The 16,472-nt window shown below is 38.3% G+C and overlaps 2 protein-coding genes across 2 annotated transcripts in view; both read left to right on the top strand.

Moving 5' to 3' along the window:
* The window catches only part of myo10l1 (myosin X, like 1), a 105,270-nt gene extending 101,289 nt beyond the window's left edge, over positions 1-3,981 (top strand). The window contains exon 40 of the mRNA XM_017703673.2: positions 974-3,981. Coding sequence (XP_017559162.2) covers positions 974-1,078 — 105 coding nt within the window. The 3' untranslated portion in view covers positions 1,079-3,981. The remainder of the gene's footprint in view (positions 1-973) is intronic.
* Positions 3,982-11,028: 7,047 nt separating this feature from the next.
* pttg1ipa (PTTG1 interacting protein a) overlaps positions 11,029-16,472 on the top strand; it is an 8,243-nt gene continuing 2,799 nt past the window's right edge. The window contains exons 1-5 of the mRNA XM_017703635.2: positions 11,029-11,298; positions 12,296-12,342; positions 14,459-14,567; positions 15,430-15,532; positions 16,311-16,376. Of these exons, the coding sequence (XP_017559124.2) occupies positions 11,214-11,298; positions 12,296-12,342; positions 14,459-14,567; positions 15,430-15,532; positions 16,311-16,376 (410 nt within the window). The 5' untranslated portion in view covers positions 11,029-11,213. The remainder of the gene's footprint in view (positions 11,299-12,295; positions 12,343-14,458; positions 14,568-15,429; positions 15,533-16,310; positions 16,377-16,472) is intronic.

Below are 16,472 nucleotides of genomic sequence, written 5' to 3'. Positions count from 1 at the left end.
TCTATGCTGAAGGAAAAATCTTCCTCAGAAGGACTTAACCTTACAATTATCCCCATGTGCTTAACCACATCATCCACGAACAGAAACTCAACAGCCTGTGTAAAAACTTTAAACCTGCTGTTACTTCCTGTTCTGTGGCCACTGCCATGCTGAAATGACATCATGAATCAGCATCTCTGAGAAGTCAGAGCTCTTGAGAAAAAGGAGGAAGTGGGAAAAGCTCCACCTCATTGTGGAGAATAGCCAGAAGAACCTGAAAAAAACAGGTTTTGTGCTGTATTTTATTCAAACCATTGAAACTATGTATGCTGTTTTTCAAATGTTAATTTCGGCTTTTAGTTTGGGATCTATAGGTCTCTCCCCATTTAAAGGATATCAGCTGTTCTTGTGTGACTGAAAATAATGGCCAGGTGTTGCCAAGACGTCTGTCGAGTAGACAGACTTTCCTATAAAGATTTTGGGTATACTTTTGTTAGGTTAGCTACATTAGCCTCGTAGCTCCAGTGCAAGCAAACTTTAGACACCAGTCACAATTGACTAGATGTGGGATAAGAGGAAAATCCTGAGGATAAACATTTTTCTCTATTAATGTATTTCATAATTTGGTAACGCTTTATTTGAATAGTCTACTGTAGATGTTCTGTAGATGCTCAGTTTATCTTTAAGTAACATTCAGCTAAATATCTATCAAATGCAACTGAACCTGAAGTTGAGTGTGGAAGATTCTATTAAATCTATCCCTGAACATAGACCTAACAATAACCCTAACCCTTACCTACACCTACTGCTTAACCTAACCATAAACCTAATGTTGTTGATGATCAAATGAGTATTACTAGAAAGTTTGCTGATGATTTAAGTATCTGTAGATCATCTATAGGGGTCCATCCAAATAAAGTGTGACCCATAACTCCAGTCTGTGGTCCATTGTATACTGAGTATTTAATCTATTCTTTATTGTGTTTGGTTGAAGGTGGGTGAGATCACTAAGATCATGAAGGCTTATATCAACATGATTGTTAAGAAGCGCTGCAGCGTCATGTCCGTCACCAGCACCAGCAGCGCTTGGATCAGGTGATTGACACAAGGGTAATCAAGGTGGTGCAATGACAAGAGAGAGGACACCTCCCTGTTTGACCAATAAATATAACCACACCTACCTGCTGAGTATGGATATGAGAGAAAAAGAGAGAGAGGGATGCAAAATCACTTACACTTGGCTCTGCTTAAACCCTCTTATTTATTCTAAAAGCAACACTGTACTTGTGTCAGTTTAGTATAATTTATTTGCCACTACCAGCTACACTTCTATAAAAGCACAACCAAACCTGCCAGTCCTGTCACTGTAAACCCTCCCTCACTGCCAGCACTAAGACTGAAGACCAAGCCTGTACATTCTCCTCTCTTTTCTCCCATCCTCCCAACATCAGCTCTCTCTCAGTGTCAACTTGTGGTTGATATCATCTCCAGCCCCAAGGACCAATGACTGAGCCATCCCTGAAAAGTGGGCTGAGCGTGAGTTTGTTCTGTTCTCACTTTTCCCCGTTTCCTGAAAAGTGAACTCTCCATTAAGAATCACACTCAGAGCCATTTTCTAATGCCTGGGCCACTGATGGCATTTTTGTGATCTCCTCTATCAGCATTAGTGTAAGACAGCCAACAGAGAACTGTCCATCTCTCTACATACGTGCCCTGGGACTGACCAGAGATCTGAAGTGTAAAGAAATCGTCTAAGAGAGCCACTGTAACTGCAACTATTCTAATGCCAGTGTGAGTTCAATGCTTTTCACACAGCAGCGTCAAAACTATATTTTATACTTCAGTGTAAATGTGACTATACTTCATTTAACTGTCTTTGAGTCTAAGGGGGTTAAATTAAGGCATTTTGAGAAATTATGTGGAACCGATATTAAGTCTGCAAGTGAAACAAACAGGATTTAATTCTGTTCTCTAAATGCCAATGCACAATAGTACGACAGTGAGCAAGTGAACGAGTTTCAGTCACTCTACAAGAAAACTGCACAGCAATTTTGAAAGCCTCTAGATACCTCCTTGCCCCCAGCATGGCAAGCCAATTACTGAGTGGTGCAACTGAAGATACATCAGTATTATACCAAGCAAGGCTGAGCCTGAGCTGGGGATGGCACTGCGACCAGCGTACAGATCTGCTCCATAAACTATAAGAACTTTTAGTGTACCGTGAGACATTCATTTTAAAATGGTATGTTGCGAATGAAGTTATTAAATGAAATCTAAAATATATAGTTCTTTCCTCAGTTATAATACAATTGTACTTAACAGTAAGCCAGTGTTAATGCCTTCAATTCCACCATAAAGCAGCAGGAAATCATTTCCAAGTTTTTATGTTTTGACCTTAAATGCTGTTCAGACCAAATATAGTGAGAAGTAATTTGTATTTCTAATCCAATGATCAGTATGAAGCTTAAGGACAGAATATTAAGCCTTTATCTTTGAAAGGTGTTTTTCTTGATACGTTGCTTCTGTTTAGTTCCCCACTGGAATATAAAAGAAACTTTACAAAGACTAATTATAACCTACAGGAGAAAATGAGCCCACTTCTAGGCTCAGGCTTTGCAAAACAAATAGGTTTTTTATCTGGATTTAAAAAGACCTGTCAAACGTCCTATTATTCCTAGTAGTATTCCTAATATTCTCTAGAATGCTGTTCCAAAGCTTAGGAGCAAGATAATGGAAGATAATGAACTTCCATCAACTGAACTCTTGGTGATCCTAGATATTTGCAGTAAGCCTGCCTCAATTGAGCGAAATAGTCTGGACAAGTTATTCAATAGATCAGCAAGACTTGGCAGAAATGGGCCATTAAAGCTTTAAATGTCACATCCAAGACCTTGTAGTCAATGCACAACTTAGTAGGAAGCCAGTGAAAACTAATACCAGAGTATGCCCAAAAAAGACATGGGCTACTGCATTCTGAACTAGCTGGAGCCTATTTAGAGAAACAACAGGGCAACTAGTCAGTAAGTAGTAAAGTCTTCTATGACTGAAATGATAGACTAACAAGCATCCAGGGTTACATTTCAGGTGTTTCTGTACTTAAGCTTAATATCTGAAATACAAATTTTATGAATATTCCAACAGTATAACCAATTTACCAGTATTTTAAACCATGTTTATTAAGAGGGTTGTCAGCGTGTCTACTTAATTGACTGTAAATATTGGGGATTAAAGCACTTATTTTAACAGTCTGACTTTGTGGAGGGACATCAGAATTTGCCTTTGGTCCCTTTAATCCAGTAATGAAGTGGCCACAAGTGACCACTAGTCATTAATAACAACTTATATGAACTAATAATGAACAGCCTAAATTAAAACTGAACCCTAGTTAGCATGATAGAAAGTGACAAACTGAATAACTTGTGGTTTTGTTCTGGTTGTTTTCTTTTGGAGGCTTCAGTTTTATCCGGCAACCAGTTTAAATCAGTACTTCACTCAAAACTGTGAACATGGCTTACAATGACTGAAAGCTAATAAGGGCCCATTAGCATGCTCTCAGATGCATAATGTTAATCCATAACATGTTTTATTTCTTGTTACTAAGGTTGGCCTTTTTGAGTGAAGTAATTTTGTAGCCCTGCACTGCAGCGGAGTCAGAGTCACTGCACAAGATGCGTATCAACATAACATTATTCATATCAACACTCCGAGTAAGTCCAAGTACGCCTGTATTGTCTTTTTCTTTGAAACATATGAATATAAAACTACTGTATCTCCCAACAGTACCTGTGTAACTTTGCTGTTTGATATGCAACTATATTTGTCAATGTAATGCAAGCTCCTTTGTGTGTGTGTCTGAGAGTTTTGAACTTAAAAATGGAAAGAAACTAAGCGAGCAAAAAAGGTCTGTGGTTATGACGTCGTGGAGAAATAAGCATACGTGTAAGGGTATTTCTGTTATGGGTGGGTGTTGTGATTGTCCTAGGAGGCACAGGAAAGGCTATGTGTGGGAGGGGTGGGTGGGTGAAGGGTAGGTGTATTTATTTTTTATGATATGAACGAAGTGAGAAAGGGAGTGGGAGGGACACAGGATTGGACTGAAAGCTGGTGGACGTTTTCTTTTATGCTGACCTCAGACCGCACTCCAAACCATAAAATGGTTTGAAATAATGAAGTAATGAAATAAGCCACAGCAATAACAACCTAACAACACCCCTTAACTGTGGTAAAACCCGTTACATATGGCAGTGAGTAGCGTATTGCTTTTAAAATGATGAGTAAATACAATATGATAGCATATAAATGCATTGAGGTTCAATAAATATTTAAAAATATTATTAGTAATAATTACAATAAACAATTCTTCTGCCAAGTTTAACAGGTAGTCTTAGCCTCAGGTCCTCTGCCCACAGAGGTGCATTGCATGCTAATACGGTCACAGCTGTCAGGTTTTTGTTCATCGTGTTCTGATTGGCTGTCCACAATAAGAATGTACTGCAATGCAAAAGTTTTGCAGTTTCCATAATTTTTGCAAGTTTTTTGAAGCAAGGTGTAATCACTGGATTAAAAAAAGGTTCACTGTATGATATCTGGAAAACATTCAGCTGTCTTTTTTTTTTTTCTTCAAAACAATTAGTAGCTAGTAAGCAAGATATCCTGACATGTTTGTCAGTGCATAGTAGGAATGACCATTTTGACTCATTTTCATATTTTGAGTAGCTGTGAGAGTTAATGAATGGATAATTGGTTAACCGCAAGAAGGAAAATAAAGAAACAAAAGCAGAAAGAAAACAATAAACTTTAAAGACTTTGGACTACAATTGAAAACATATTTGATTATTCAGAAATAGCTTAGGGATATCTGTAGGTTTTGGATGAGTTGGGTGAGAGGCCTACACTGCCTCTTCAAAAAAGCTAAATAATGAGCTAACAGAGCTAACCAGTACAGCATTGGACGTTGATGGACACTCATCGACTTTTTTTCAATAGTCGATGTAGCGCTAGTTTGAGAAATATGCCAGTTTCTGGACCAGCTAACCTCTGCTGGAATAGTTAGCTAAAAAGTTGCACCAGAGCTGACTGTGTTCTCTTTGACTTCTCAGTCATGTCTTTAACAGGTCCTTGGCAACATGCTCATGTTAATGCACTTGTAGTAGCACAAAATGTTCTTACTTACTCATAAAAACGAGCAAAACTCACATTTTACCATCCATTTTATGGTTGGCATTTCACTGAATTGTGTTTTTTCTGCGTCTCCTCTTGATGAAATGTAATGAATAGCTGAATAGTGATTTCAGTATTTGAATACTAACACCTCGATTGGTTAACTGAGTACTTGCGTTCCTGCAAACATCCTTAGTTTATACCACTTTTTGTAGCAATTCATTGAAAATCGCCGGCTCCTGAAACATTGCACAAGAAAAGTCTGTGGTTAGATTTTTGCATGCAAGCCAAATTAATTTCCTTTCAAAGTTTTTTGCCCTATTAAGTGACAAAATGTACCAGACTCTCTGACTCTAGGCAGAGCTTGTGAGACTACAGAACTTAACAGTGGGCTATGGATTATGCATATAAGTTCACAAATACAACAAGCACACTAATACAAAATTCAATTAATGTGTAGCTTTGAATGCAATTCAGCAATCAAATTGAACTATTAGCCTCTTAATCAGTTATTAGTTTATCATCAAGTGTTATTCAGTCATTTCTGTAAAACAAGTATGATATGAGAGTGAGAAATTACGCTGTGAGCCTACGTACAGATACAACTAAATGATAAACAATAAAGGCAGCTGGTCCCAGGTCAGTAGAAAAGGGCTATTTCCACCAGCTCTGGAACACGGTGTGGACACTGTGGTCGTGTGATGAGTGTTAGAGATCTGTATACACGGGAATGTTGTGTAATGAAGGAGTGTGTGTGTGTGTATGTGTGTGCATGAGGGTGTGATGGTATGTTAAATACTGTTACATTATTGTTTCAATGTGAAGAGCCACATTATTGGGTTGCTTACATTCAGTGTTGTTCATTAATGGACTGAGCAGCCAAGATGTTCTCATTGTCATCTAACACACAAACACACACGCATACAGTAAACACACACATGCATGCAAACACACTGAGAACCACATACACAAACACACGCACACACACACACACACACACACACACACACACACACACACACACACACACACACACACACACACATAGTTGGTTCTGTCTCTCTCACTCTTTACACTGGGGTCCTTGCTCAGCTGCAGGCAGCAAATAAAGGGCCTGAATGTAATTCTTCCTCATTGTCGTTCTTATATGAGTATATATAATATTTAAAAATAATAACAATAACTGTGCTTGTTTAAAAGAGAGGAAAATGTTTTGTTCTATTTGTTTTCTTTTTTTGTAACTGGCTTTACAAAATGCTTTAATAAATTATTGGAATTTATCACCATGTAATTTGAAGAATTCATTTTATTGCATGCGTGTGTGTGTGTGTGTGTGTATTTAAAACTAGTTTTAATTAAGTAATACTATACAACAGTTAGTTCTGGCCATGCAACCTGATTGGTTGAGATGCGCTCTAACCGTGCTGTTATTTTACCATAACATCACGTTTTCTTCACAAACACTGTATCACTCTGCTAAGACGTCATTGCTAAGAAACCACTTTGACAGGAGGCGCTCAAGCCATTTGAGCATTTTTACATCTTACTTTCTCACAAACAGAAAATGGACACTTTTAAAATCCCATTTGACCGACAGCTGATTTGGTTCAACTCTGAAGATGAGACTACACTAAATTCCCAAACTGTCAGTCGGTCTGTGTGGAGCTGGAGAACGAACTGCCGGCTGTGCAGCGAGTGGGTGGAGTTCATTACTCTGACGTAGCAACGAGCTGCTTGTTAAGGAGCTATAATTTGGAGGAAGGAACTGAACATTAAAACATTAAACGCCACGTTTACGATCCAATTTACCTCTTTTACTTTATTTATTTAACTATTGTATAAAAGCTTTAGGACACTCAAGATTGTGTGTTATCACTATAACGTCATGGCTGTGATGATCTACGGCAACAAAATCACAGCCTGATGTTATTTTGTAATAACACACTCCCTCTCGTACGGAGCCCTGCTGGTGACATCCCGTATAAATAAAAATATGTGGCCACAACTTAATCATCTCATTCCCATGCCTGACTACGTTGTGGCCATGCATTAGGATCTCGTTCCCACACTTTACTAAGTCTTGACCACACATTATGTTTATTTACCTAGGATGTCACCAGCGGGGCTCCTAACTCTCGTGTTCTATTGCTTAAACAATTCAATGATTTCATTCATAGCCACTTCCACCCACTATTTCAGCCACCAGACTGAAGGGGGAAGGCATCATTGGACAGTTCAGCACACTAACGGATGCCTGCATTTTCTTGCTTTGCGTCATGAAATGGGGGAGAGGGAGGAACGTCTTACCCACGTAGAGAGAGTGAGACCAGCTATGTTCTCCTGGACTCCAGCCACAGATAGGTTCACAAGCTTCACTAGGGATCCAGTTTGTGTTCTCTCAACAATAGAGATGATGCTTAGATGGTTGTACCCCTTGGGAACACCTAAAATAGTAACAGTTTCAAAACATTAGGGATTTTATTAACAAATTGCAGAAGGAAATGACCTGACATGTCCTCCCACCTGTGGCTTGATTTGAATCGACTCTTTTGTTCTGCTAAATTTAGGTGTGGACAAAGGGTGGACCAAGTAATTAGGGCATGTTTCAGGTTGCTGTCTTACTAAGGAATGAGCAACAGCTGGAGTATCTCATGTCATCCTGAAGGAATGTCCTGTTTTTGAAGTAAGCATTAGTCATTCACTTGATAAAAATGACTAAGTCACTAGTAAAACAACACCAGACCATGAAGTTGCTCCCTCTATACTTGACAGTATGAACCAAACGTGACAGTCATTTCAAGTATTTGTCTAGTTGGACCTTAAATATTTCAATTTCTGACCCATCTGTCCATAAAATGACAAGCATCTCTTCAGAGCTCCAGGGTATATGACAACTATGTCTTACGTCTAGGCCTGCTTAGTGCTATTCTTTTTGGAATAGCTGATAAAGAAACACCTCTTCCAGTTGTAGAATTGAACTATTCTCATATTTCCTCATTAGTTCTGCAGTCTTGCAAGAACTTGGTCTGAGATTCTGAGGACGGTTCAATCCTGTTCAATCCTCTTGAGTGTTTCAGTGTTTTGAACAGGGCATTACAGATATTTTGCTTACCTGTGAATATAATGCCTTTTTTGGTGTTACATTCTGAATACATCCTGACAAACATATTAAATAAAAAGATAAACCAATTGTTACATGTCTCAGACTTTTAAATCAATCTCTTCACCTCGCTGGTTCATATCATCACATCATTGAAGAGAGAAATATTCTTCTTTTCTTGTAATCTTTGACCAAAATGCAGTGACTTTTACCCAACTTCAAAACATCTGATGATTTTTGGTGATGTCACTGTACCAGCAGGTGGGCGAAATTATATATGCATATTTTAATTATTACTACATATCATAAGAAAAAAAAGTAGCATCATGTTTGATGTCCACCTCTCACCACCCAACCTATTATCGAGAGAAAATAGTCAACTAGCTCAGAGAATTTCCCTGATATTGTGTTTCACTTGGAAATACAGATGGAAAATGTTTTGATTTCCGATTCATGTTCACTCTAACTGTCCTGGGCTGATAGTCTTCTTGTTTTGGGTGACAATTGTTGATTTTACCATTTTTATTTAAAAATGACCATTCTGATCAGAATTCCCTTATGATTAGCTGCTTAATAATACACTTAACACACTAAATAAAATATTTGCAGAACTAAAAAGAATTAACCATTCAACATGTAGATAATGAATATAAGTCTCTAGTCTCATATGGAAATCTCATGTATGACCATATGTAAGAAAAATTCTCTGTTTAAATAAACAGCCTGGGATCACTGGTTGTCTTTGAAGTCTTTTTATTCTTGCAGCAAGGGAGGACAGAAAAAAGCCTAATGCAAATGCTCAAAAACAAGATTCTTATAGCTAAGCAGTGTCCTGCTTCCTTCAGAGTTAACTGCACCTAGTTCTCCACAGTTAATTCGAGAAGCAACGAATCCTGTTTACCAAGAACTGGTGCAGCTCCTTTTAGCTTCGTGCACACATCCCATATGCGTATTTTAATGCTTATACATATTTTTATCCTCACATGATCTCATAGAGCAGTAATGCTTACTCATATGATCTTGCAGGGCACAATTCACAGCATAGAATATAAGATTCAGTTACAGCATAGAGTATAAAGTTCAGTTTTTCTAACACCATATATGACTAAATATTATATACGGACATATATTATAAAATATATGTACAGATAGGTAAGTATTCAACATTGGGCATATATGTATAACATATGAAGCATACATTATTTAAGCATGTCAGAAAACAATATGCTAATTTATTTAATGTTTTAGTGATTTTTGCTTGCATGGCTTGCAATGTGCATGTTTTTAGAATTTAGTTATGTAGCTATTACAATCATTTTACATCATTAGGAAGCATGTGGAAGGAAGAAAGATGTATGCAAACCTTATATAACACAAAGCTAGCATATATGAGTAATACAATTCATACATGAATGTTTTGGGTCATATATCTGTATATATTGAACACTATACATTTGTATATGTTGATGGTAACACTTTTGGAGTGGTCCTTTGAGATGATTAATAAACTCTTAACAGAGTATCAGTAACACATCAACAACATCAGTGAAGTAGCAGTAGAGCAGCATCTGAATATATTTAAGTAAATATCTTGTAGATGTTCTGTTGATGCATTACTTACATTAAGTAGATGTATTGTTAAGGTGATACTGCCATTATGGAAAACTTAACCTTACCCAAAACTTAACCTAACCCAGGCCCTAATCCTAACCTCAACCCCAACCCAAAACCTAAACCTAACCCTGGCCCTGGCCCTGGCCCTAATCCTAACCCTAACCTTGACCCAAAGAGTAATCCTAAACCTGGCCCTAATTCCAACCCTAACCTTAACCTCAACCTAAAACCTAATCCTAACCCTCATACATTTGTGACATGTTACTGAGAGTCTGTTGAGTATTTGTTTCAGCTAAACAGGACCACTCAAGATAAAGGGTCACCTGGTTGATTGGTTGGTTGAAATTATGCCCACCTCCTTTCTTCGCTCATTGTCCACTTTATCAGCTCCACTTACTGAATAGGGTCACTCTGTAGTTCTACAGTTACAGACTGCAGTCCATCTGTTTCTCTGATACTTTGTTAGCCCCCTTTTACCCTGTTCTTCAGTGGTCAGGACCCCCATGTACCTTCACAGAGCAGGTATTATTTGGGTGGTGGATCATTCTCAGAACTGCAGTAACACTGACGGGGGTGCTGGTGCGTTAGTGTGTGTTGTGCTGGTACGAGTGGATCAGACACAGCAGGGCCCATGTTTGAAAATGGCCAAATTCAAATAAATTGGAATGTATTTCACACACACACACACACACACACACACACACACACACACACATATATATATATATATGAGACAAATATAAATTGGATATAAAGGAAATTCATATAATGTAATATGTGTCATATATTTGAAATACATATTTTGTGACGTGGCGTTTCAGGCAGTTGAACTCAAACTAGACAGACACTCTGAATTGAGTAGCATGATAGCAGCTAGTAACTAAACTGAATAGGTTTTGCACATTTCTTACAAATGTAGGCAACATTTACCTCATTCAGGCGCTGATAAAATATGCTAATACTGTGAAACAAGGCAGATGGTTTGTGTTTACAATGATATGCTGGCATCTCTGGTTTCAAACAGGACAGACTATAAAGTTAGAGCAGTTCTGAGTCTCTGCATCCCTGAGTTCCATGCAGTGACCTCGACGTGTCCTCAGAAACACAAAAGAACCACAGAGAACAATCTGAATCAGAGTGAGATCATGTGACAGCTCACACAGCTCCTCCTCCACCACCAGCCAAAACAAGTCTGACTGCGAGGAGAAGGTGTGAGCAGACATGGACCTTTAACAAAGACATAATACTAAGTACTTTACTTAGAAGTACTAAAGTTTTTCCTTTGTAATTTTTTCCGCAAAGGATACAAAACTCAGGGACCAAATACCGTGTGTGGAATTAGTATTTTGAAGAAGAAATCATGATGTGGAGGAACTACGTTTCTCTGCTTCTCCTCCTCTTTGGGTTGAGCACCATCTGTGCGCAGATTGCCTCACCTGAGAAATGTAAGACGCTCTTAGATCTTTTTTCCCATTCGTAAAGAGAAAATGAATGTTGATTTTTGTGCCTACGTGTACATTTACAGTAATTTTAGAGAGAAAATCAAGCCTGAGTGCTGAAGCACGTTGACTGTTGAATTAGTCCTGTCAGGATTAGCATGTTTCCTCCTTCCTTCAGCAGAGGTATGGAGGTCTGAAGCCATGCTCAAAGAAAAGTATGGCTTCCTCAGGGAAATCATGAGTCAAGTAGAAATATTGTAACTTCTGTGAAATAATGACTCAAGTAGAGATAATTTTACTCAGTGAAAAAATGAGTTAAATGAAATTATTGTTACTTCAGTGAAAAATGCAGTGAAAATACTTAAAGCAGAAGTAAAAGTAGCTACAAATAGCAGTGAAATTACTTCAGTCAGTGTAATAAAGTATACTTGGTCAAAAAGAAGAACTTCTTCTACCAAACCTTCTTAGTACATCTGTCATCCTTTATTGTCTGAAGTAAAGTGCTGAAGCTCAAAAGTGTGAGACTATTAACAGCCCAGAAACTGAACTAACAGAACTGAATGAAATTTGACCTGAAGAATTTTCTTCCAAATGTAATGTAATTTCAGAAAAAGCGTTTAAAAATACTCAGAAAAGAATAAATCCATGCGGTTTGTTCGTATTACATTGTCCTACAGTCTCAATGAGCCTTAAGGTTTTTTCCATTGAGTTAATTGAAGCTGAAGAAGGGAAGGCAATTCCTGGCCAAAAACTGAGTAGGAACAGTTTTATCACGGTCTAATCTGTTTTCTTACTGCCTGTGTGGGAGAACACACCTAAGACATTGTAAAATGTCTTCCTTGTTGTTATTCCCGTGGGCTTTATGTCCCATACCTCTTGAATGGGACTATGACAACCTCAGGGTGCACAGAGGTGTTATTTGCCAAACAGACGCACAGGCTGTGTCCGAAGCCTTGTTGCTTATACTGGTTAAACCAACCGTTTTCTCTTCCTCTTTCTCCAGATTGTGAGAACAGCACAACCTGTAACGACTGCTTGAATAACGCTTCGGTAAGTGGCCCGGTTTTGCTTGTAGAGCCCTCTATTTAACCTTTCAGCAGATTTAAACAAATCAGTGTCGAGTGAATCAGGTTATTATGTACTCAATGTTGTGTAGTCTGTTATTACAAGGAAGGTTCAGCCCTTTTCTGTGATTTTCCTGTGAGGACAGTTAGAGGTAAAAGAGAAGTGACACATTTGAAGTTTAGAGAGAGAACAGAACAGGTAGCGTGTGACATTTAGGGAAATGACATGAGAAAAAGGGAGGCTTAGGAATGTGGTGCAGGTGCTTTGAATATGCTGTGTGTATCAGTTGATCACATCGCCACCAGCCTCACCTGTGGAACAGGTTTGGCTGTGTGTGTTTGTGTGTGTGTGTGTGTCTCTTTCCTGGTGTTCGAGCTATAATGTGTGCCCTAGATTTATCCTACCACTGCCCTTGGATTTCACAGGATTTTAAAACTAAGGTCCAGACTTATCTTTCAAAGTCAATCTGAAAAGGGACCTTTTATGCTTTCATTTGCTCATGTTCCTAGTCATATTAACTGTGATTCATCATATAATAGCATATAAAAGACAAAATTTAACAGCGTCAGATGCGATCTCATATCAAGTATGTGTGGGTATGGTCATGAGAAACGTTTGGGCTTCGTAAAGGTGTAGCTGAAAATAGGGGGCGATGGTCTGCTTAACACACTGTCCAGTGGACAATGATCCTCTTTATAAGCCATGGAGGTAATGTAAGTTAGAATAGCTGAAAAGTACCCCAAACACTTAAGCAAATGGATGTGTGTTGCGTTGTGCAGAGATCACATTACATGAAGTAAAATAGTAAACAGAGAAGCCGTCCTGTTGAACTAGAAGATACTTCAGCTTCAGGCGTCATCACTGGTCTGTTGATGAAAGTTGCGGCTTACCAGTGGCTGTATGTGGCCTCTGGTGCTTACAGAGTAAATGAGCTGTGGGAAGAACTGCCAAATGTTCAAGAAAAGACAAGCCATCTGATTTACATTCAAGTTACATGGCCTAGAGGAGTTTGGGGGCTGAGGGGACGTATTCCTGTTGGTGGTTGATTGCGATGTAATCCATATCCAAATGTTGTGTGTTCTTGTTAGGAGGTCGCATCTGGCCATTGTGAGACTAAATCTTCTTCTAATTTTTAGTTATGTCAGCATGCATCAGCAGACGGGGGAAAAAATGATAGACCACCTATCAGCTAGAAAAAATGGTAGCTTACAGATCCTCCTTGATGCTGTGTTTCACTTGGAAATATGTTACGGTACAGGAGGGAAGTGCATTACGATATCGGATTTACTTTAAGAACACAGAAGTGTAAAAGTGTATTTGCTTTGAATGTCTGAATGGTGTGACGAGACTTAAATACAAGTTTTGTGTTATTGAAACAGCTCCCCAAAATCATTCAGAACCTTTCAGCATTTAGCCCTGATGCTCTGTCGTAGTTGTGCAAACATGAATTAGTTTGGTATAATCACTGTTTAGGAAGCTCCACTCCATAATTAAAGAAAAGCAAACTGCTTTTCTGCTACTCAGTTGTCTGTGGGACTGATGGACAGGGATAGATAAATATTCATTTTCTGCATTTATTTTTGTTGGTATATAAGAGTCCAAGCACATTAATAAACCCAAATGTAAACCTCTTGGCCAGGTGGCTAATTCAACTGTATTTCCTGAGGCCTGATGTTTTCAGCCCTAATTCAAATAAATAAAATAGCAGTTTATATATGGCCAAACTACTATAACAAACGTAAATAATATAACCGGCAAAACATAAAGGCTGTGCTGAAGAATCAGCTGGAAACAATGTCATTATGTAAAGCATATATGTATAGGCAGCTTGAAAGTTGGAAACATATCTAGAGAGGAAAGCAATTGAACTCACTGACCTTAAACAGTGAATTACCACTGCAGGCTTTAAAAATGTACAAATAGAGCAAAAAACTAAAAATAGTCCTAAAATAATTTCACATAGATCTCTACTAGGCTGACAGTATATTCATGTTAATTTCTCAGTTTTTTTTAACTGGTCTGGGATAAAACGGAGACCAGTCTGTGTCTGTGTCTGTAAGCATAGCTGAATGTAAAATCATGTGTTCTTTTTCTTCTGCAGTGTTTGTGGTGTATAAAGACTTCATCATGTTTGACGTATCCTGTCAAAACCATCCTGCCTCCCTACTCCCTCTGCCCACTCAACGATGCTCGCTGGGGGGCGTGCTCCAGTAAGACTACAGCAAATCTTCTCTCAGTGTTACTGCGTTGTTATTATTTCTTTTCTTCCCTGTGCTCTTCACCATCCCCATTATGGACACATGAAAATACTGATAAAACACACTTTTTCCAGTGTAAACCAAGTAAAACATCAAGAATTCCATATTGTAACCCACTTCTGCTCTAGATTTCTGGTATTTAGCCACTGCCTCATCAAAACCTCACAAGTCCATTTTTTCGATGCCATTTGATAATTTTGCCCTTTATATTGTGTAAACATTTCACTACAAATGGATCAATAGATTCAAATGAAAAGGTTTAGGTGCCCCAGGTCAAATTGTTTTGTTGAAAATAACTTCTATGTCCTCTATAGAGCATATACTGTACATTTTAGAGCACAATTACTGTTTATTAGCTGAATTTAACAAATTGGGGGAAAAATAAAACAGAAAAATGTGAAAAATTGCAAAAGTTATTTGCGTGTTTCAGGTTTTTATCATTGCAGTAAACTCACCAAATAAATAGGAATCGTGCACTAAAATTTGCAGGAAAATGCCAAGTTTATGTTTATTCTCTGTAGAGAATGTGTGAACTTATTTTCACTTAGAAAGTCAACAAAACATGTCATTTGACCCAGTGTCTTGAAACTTTTGCACTGTAAAAATAGTCCAAAATGACTTGGGATTGATTACAACAGTACTGATTTAACTGTCTGAAAGGTGTCTTGGAAACTATGACTGAAATGCTCAATACATATTTGCACCAATTCATATCACAGCATTATCTTGCTAACAGATGCTAAAAGATGAGATGGAGAGTGTCTGCCATCAGTAATCTGCCGCTTACTTCACTTTCATTTTTTTAATTTCTCAGTAAACTTCCAGGTCCTGATCATTACGATCTCGGTAGTGGTGGCGATCCTCATCATCGCCTTCTTCGTCTGCCTCTTTTGCTGCTGCAAGTGTGAAAACTGCGGGTGAGTGCAGCCCTATCTAGCAAACCACTGCACAAACACCAGCGATACATCATACAAAGGTCTGTTCTCTGCAAAGTAGTCGAGAGGCCTGAAAAGCTAGCACTGCTCTGCTCACATGTGCTTTCATCTGAGAAACAATGCCCTTAAAAGGCAGTTCCACCTTAAATATATGCATTAATAACGAGTCATTTAGAGTGGTTTGATGCAGAATGGTTCATTGTAGAGAGGCATACAGACCCAAATTTCAGTGGTGGTAATAAGAACCAGATGTCACAACATCTAGAGCACAAATATTTTATCCAATTTACTATCCAGAATCTTCTGTTTTTATATGCAGTGTTTACCATTAAATAACAGTAAATTTGAAAGAATATGTTTTGCTTTGGGAGTATTTTGCTGTACAACACACAGCATGTATCTCTCTGCCAGGGTTGCATTTAAAAAATGTACATTTTAGGCCAAAACCTTCTCAGAACTATAGTAAAACCAAGTCTCAGACAGCAGGCAGAGTACTCATAAGCACTTCATGTAATAGGTTTCGGAGTTTTTAGAGGCATTAAACTCTTCAGTCATCTGATTCCTATCAGAACCACCTTGTCAAGTTTCTCTAGAGCAGAGCATTTCAAATCAAAGCTCTCTGAAAGACTTTAACCTCTATTAATGCAGACAGTTTGAAAACTCAGTATCAGTGTCTCAAAATCTCTGTGGCGTCTCGGTGTTCGAACAAGTTTAATCTTGTCACTGTTTCACATTCCACAATCTATCCTAAACCCTCCAGATCCTCAAACTTTGAGCACAAGATGCAGCGGCAGGCGGAGAAGAGGAAAACCAAACAGGAAGCGCGGTAATTTTCTTTTTTTTTATTCCGACTGGATAAGTATCAGTTATCTGCACATTTAATATGCAAATAACTTTCCCATGTATGTACAGTGTCTTATCT

This window comes from Pygocentrus nattereri, chromosome 30 (assembly GCF_015220715.1).
Source record: "Pygocentrus nattereri isolate fPygNat1 chromosome 30, fPygNat1.pri, whole genome shotgun sequence".
Taxonomy (NCBI): domain Eukaryota; kingdom Metazoa; phylum Chordata; class Actinopteri; order Characiformes; family Serrasalmidae; genus Pygocentrus; species Pygocentrus nattereri.
Note: the sequence above shows the minus strand (reverse complement) of the source record. Positions and strands in the feature narration are given on the sequence as shown.